This window comes from Populus nigra, chromosome 1 (assembly GCF_951802175.1).
Source record: "Populus nigra chromosome 1, ddPopNigr1.1, whole genome shotgun sequence".
NCBI lineage: Eukaryota > Viridiplantae > Streptophyta > Magnoliopsida > Malpighiales > Salicaceae > Populus > Populus nigra.
In genome coordinates, this window is record NC_084852.1 from 46,459,854 (window position 1) to 46,465,562 (window position 5,709).

At 31.9% G+C, this 5,709-nt stretch overlaps 1 protein-coding gene across 1 annotated transcript; it reads left to right on the forward strand.

Annotated features, from left to right (window-relative positions):
- The first annotated feature begins 1,200 nt into the window (after positions 1 to 1,200).
- Positions 1,201 to 4,013, forward strand: LOC133669973 (cinnamoyl-CoA reductase 1-like). Its single transcript, XM_062090729.1, has 5 exons — positions 1,201 to 1,482; positions 1,584 to 1,738; positions 1,987 to 2,172; positions 2,380 to 2,732; positions 3,600 to 4,013. The coding sequence occupies exons 1-5, from the start codon at positions 1,344 to 1,346 to the stop codon at positions 3,778 to 3,780; spliced, it is 1,014 nt and encodes a 337-aa protein (XP_061946713.1). The 5' UTR covers positions 1,201 to 1,343; the 3' UTR covers positions 3,781 to 4,013.
- The last annotated feature ends 1,696 nt before the right edge of the window (positions 4,014 to 5,709 follow it).

Consider the following 5,709-nt stretch of genomic DNA (forward strand, 5'->3'; position numbering starts at 1 on the left):
ATTATTACATCACAATATAATTTGTCTTTTTAAAATGGTCATGAGCATTTTTGAATAGGGAAATTAAAAAAAATATTGTAATATCTTTGGAGATTTCATTATTTCGATACATTCATATATTAATAGAACAAAAATCGCTTGTTTGGAAATTACAAATCTATGTTTTGAATAATACCATCTTCTTAAATAGTTAAGTTTCATGTAAAAGCCAAAGAAAAACAAGAGGACAGGAGAGTGGTAAAAAACAGCATGCACTTTTGGTCCCAAAAATACCATGTAAGATTTATTCGTAGCTTTATTACTTTTTTTCCCACCAGATTCTTTGCTGGTTTACTTGTATTAATTAATCAGTGGACATTCATTTATTCGTCATTTTTTCTAGATTAAATCGAATTCACACTGGGTTGTAGAAAAGTAGGCTTATATAAATATTATAATCAATATATTATTTTAATAATTGATTTTTTAAGTGTTTTTTATTTAAAAATATATTAAAATAAAATTTTTATATTATTATTATTTAAATTTTATTTTTAGCATTAACAAATCAAAATAATAAAAAACACACACAAAAAAATTATAATTTAAAACAATTTTTTTTTAAATACAATTTCATCGCAAAAATAAACATCATTTATATCTTATATACAAAAAAAAAATCATTTCATATTTTGTATTTGTATTTGTATTTGTATGGTTATCAAACACAATTTTATTTCCTTCTCTTGTTCAATGGTCCCATCTTCTTTATTTAAATTAATTTTATATTTTCTATTCTAAAATAATATCTAGATTTTCAACATCAACACTTGCCACCCAACCTAGCATTAATGCCCTTATCTTTCTACTTCCAAAAGAAAGTACTGTTCGCTGTCCATATCTAGAATTATGATCTGCGTATTTTTTTCCACCAAATTCTTTGCTGGTTTTCCAAAAGAACACTTGTCATCCATGAGTACTGCTTGTGATCTACAACCAATATGTCTTTGTGTATAATATATTTTAATTTCTTAATTTATCAGTAGCTTATAATTACATTTTGGTCAAACACAAGAGTCAAAAACTAGAGTACAAAACAAATTTTAATTAATCAATGGACATTAATTTATTCATAAATTCTTTTAAAAGAGTGGATTAAAACAAATATAAATTCAGGACATGGTGTTGACGATTCAGATTACAAAAACTCAGTCACGTACCTATAAATACATCTGCTCCACCACTTCTTTCCTTGTAGTATCCACCTCCTAAATCAAGAGAAAAGGAAAACACCTCCCTCTCTCTGTCTCTCTTCCTTCGTTCTACCACCAAACACGCACACATAATACACATATCAAAAAAACATGCCTGTCGATACTTCATCACTTCCATGCCAAGGCCAAACTGTCTGTGTCACCGGGGCTGGTGGCTTCATTGCTTCATGGATTGTTAAGCTTCTTCTAGAGAAAGGTTACTCTGTTAAAGGAACTGTGAGGAACCCAGGTTAGTTTATAATAATCAAGCACTTGGTTTCTTTCCCTTTCCCTTTTCTGTTATTAAGATTGTGTTAATTTAATGCTTTGTCTTTGTGTTGTTATACACAGCTGATCCCAAGAATTCCCATTTGAGGGAGCTTGAAGGAGCTCAAGAAAGATTAACTTTATGCAAGGCTGATATTCTTGATTATGAGTCTCTTAAAGAGGCTACTCAAGGGTGTGATGGAGTTTTCCATACTGCTTGTCCTGTCACGGACGATCCGGTATGTTTCCTTTTTTTTTCTTTTCTTTTCGGTACATTGGCAGTAAAAAATTTGTTTGGATGCTGAGAATTTTAAGACAAGAATATAAAAACAACACTTGGACTTCCAAGGACAAATTTTAGGTTGCCGGTAAATTTAAGTACGGATGTCACCGACAAATGTTAGTAAAAGATTTTTCCGTAATTCATGATGCAAAGTATGTTTTCTTCAAATTTGGTTTTGATGATTTTGTGTTGCAATACTTGAAGGACAAGGTGATGGAGCCAGCAGTGAATGGAACCAAGAATGTGATCATGGCAGCAGCTGAGGCCAAAGTCCGACGAGTGGTTTTCACGTCCTCAATTGGTACTGTGTACATGGACCCCAATAGGAGCCCTGATGTTGTCGTTGATGAATCTTGCTGGAGTGATCTTGAGTATTGCAAGAACACCAAGGTATTTAATTAATAACATGTGATGATTAACATAATTAAATAGCTCCTAATTAGAGCACTCAAAGCATACAGAGTAGGTGTAAATAAGAATATCTCTAAGATATCGTGATGTAAGTTCATTATTCCTTGCGTCATAGGGCTTACTGCATCTTGAAATCCTAATTGCCTATCCTTCACATCTTGATGTAAGTTCATCTTGGAATTGCAGAATTGGTATTGCTATGGAAAGACCGTGGCAGAGCAGGATGCATGGGATGTGGCTAGGAAGAAAGGAGTTGACCTAGTGGTGGTGAACCCAGTGGTGGTGCTTGGACCATTGTTGCAACCCACTGTCAATGCTAGCATCCTTCACATCCTCAAGTACCTAACCGGCTCAGCCAAGACATATGCTAACGCTGTTCAAGCTTATGTGCATGTTAGGGATGTGGCCGTGGCCCACATTTTAGTCTTCGAGACACCTTCTGCCTCCGGCCGTTACATTTGCTTTGAGAAAATGCTTCACCGTGGAGAGGTGGTGGAAATCCTTGCAAAGTTCTTCCCGGAGTATCCCATCCCCACCAAGTAAGTTCTTATGCTTTTGAACAACTTTATAATAATCACGAGCTTAACACCTCTAAAAAACTACTTCAATGGAAAAGTTAGAATAAATTGGCTTTTTCTAACGTAATGAAACTTGTATTATTTTTCTAATTAACGTATTTTTCTTTAATGGTCCTTTCCCGATTTTTCTTCAAATCTTCATCGGCAAAATTATATATATTATGATTTTAAGAAACAAAATATTTGCACAAGAAAGTCAATTTATTTAAGGCTTGTATATTTTTTACTTTCTCGTTGACATTTGATATATATATTTAGCAACTTAGTGCAATGAATGTTGGAAGATTTTGTACAATAATTAAATTAAAGAATAAAATCCTGTTGCATGACAGTTCTCTGATACTTCATCCCTATTCATCCCAAAATAAGAAAATAAATGAAGAAAAGGGTTTTCTGTCCTTATTGTAAATATACTAAAAAAAACATGAGCTAGTGAATATTAATATTCACTACTAATAATCCAATGGATAAGGTTGTGATCTCCTCTTTTTGGTTTCTTAATGGTATCGTGGGGCAATTGTTGTCCCAGTTTTGACTCGTATGATAATCTTAATCAAAAATCATGAAAAATCGAATCCCCCGTGGCATAATTTTTTTTAATCATCAACAAAGAAAACTAAATGCTTGAGTGGACTTGTTTCTCTAATTGTAGTGCTTAAGATCAGACAAGTTGATTGAATGTTCCTAGTTGGGTTGCTAAGGTTATACGAAACTGTTTTTTCTGCTGTCTTCAAATAAACCTACCAAGTTTGTAGAAAGAATTATTAATAATGTTGTGGTTTTTATTCATATTGAATATTAATATTTTGTATTGCAATGCATTTGCAGGTGTTCTGATGAGAAGAACCCAAGAAAACAAAACTACAAGCTCACAAACCAGAAGATCAAGGATCTGGGCATCGAATTCGTCCCAGTAAAACAGTGCTTGTATGAAACTGTTAAGAGCTTGCAGGAAAAGGGTATCCTTCCAATCCTAAAACATGCTGAAGACTCTATGAAAATTCAATAAGGGCTCACTGATTAGCATGGTATGGGTGCACACCTCAAGTGTGGTTGAAGTTGTTTGTAAAATACATACTAAAAAAAAGAATATACTAAAGAAGAATGTCAATGTCAGAGTGTGAGTGTTACTGTCTTCTATATGTAAAGACTTCTAATTGTCTTCGTGCTTAGATTAATCCTTTTATAATGAATGTTTTAATCCCTAAATTAATCAATTATTGGATGTAACTTTTGAGTGTTTCGCTTGTATTTTTTGTTTTTGTTTTTGGTTGTTGTTGTTTAAGTTTAATTCAATTTCAAAATGGAATCCCTACCATCTCTGTGGCTTCCCTTGGATTGAGAATTGATTATCTATCTTTCAAGTAACAACAGCAGTGTGTTCAATGCAGCCCGCCATGTTTCTCACAGGCTTGAATCTAACTGACTTGTCACAATATCTTTATAAAAATCCTTCTTTTCCCAATAGAACAGTTCTTCGCCATTCAACGCAAGTAACAACAGCAGTGTGTTCTATCCTGCAAGTATTTCTTGTACTTCGTTAACATTCAATAGTTTTCATTAATGGAGCTAGTTTTCCATCAGAAACTCTTAGAAATCCAAAAACATTCCTGTTTCAAAAGAAACTAGACAGTATTGCACTATCATTTCATATATAAATCAGACTCCCTCTTTTGAAAGAAAACCTTCTGTTTGTTTTCTTCTGAAAATCCTTGTCATTTATCCATCAATATTCGTTTATAATAAATCATAAAATAAATTATAAAGAACATATTTACTTATGACTAAAAGCAATACATTTCGCTTAATTATTTTTTTACCGACACTGAAATCAAATACATATTTTTTACCGACGCTGAAAAAATTAAACTTATTTTTTAATAGTTAATGTACCAAACTTTTAATGGTGAGGGTTAATGACAGTCTTTTACATTTTAAGTTCATTTATTTTTATTTTTTTATTCTTCTATTTATTTTTTCAAGTAAAAATTACTTTTAAAGCGTGTTTAAATATTGTGGTAGTGGTTGTTTTTTAAAGTATTTCTCACTTAAAAATGTATCGAAATAATATTTTTTTATTTATATTTTAATATTAAAACAATCTGAAAAACCCACGAAATCTGAAGCAAAGAAAAGATTAAAAAAATTTAAATTTTATTAAACTCGTAAAAAAACATGCATGATATTGTACGGATGTGGTGAAATCAAGAAATCTACCTTGTTGATTTGCCGATTTACCAAACATGTTGGCAGTCATCAAAAGGTCAATTTAGTGATAGATTAAAGTCCGTAGAAACATAACCCATGCATAAAAAATGATTGAACCCTACAAGATTATGTATGTTAAGTCATAAATGTATCAAAAAATGTCATGTATAATTAGCCCAGTCTATAAATAAGTTAATCTACAAAACAGATTATCCATAGCCACACTAAATTTTTTTTGCATTTCTCTTTGTTCTTCAAGTTCTGCAAGAGTGGATGCGAGAAAAAAGAAATTCGTGGTGACATGCTATCTGAACATCTCAAGCTAATGGTTTATTCCGCATAGTTGTTTGGTCCACAAAGATGTTCAGTCATCGCACAACAATGGTAAGACAGAAGCAAATTATGGATTAGAAAAGGAAATAGATTATAACCAAATACCGGAAGAGAGAGAGAGAACGGTCTTATTTAAAGAGTCGGCACCGAGTATTATGATTACCATGAACTCTAACTGGTAATAGAGATTTTATGGTCCGAAATTGGTTACGCAAAAGGAAATATATTATCACCCGTTAAATATATTCCCGAAACAGGCTGCATTACTGATGTTACCTTAAATTACAAAGAGTTTATTAGATTATGTTATGATGGTTTGCTTATTGTTGTTATTTATTTTTGGGTCTCCACACAAAAAAGGAGAAAATACAAAGAAAAATAATAAAAAAATATATTT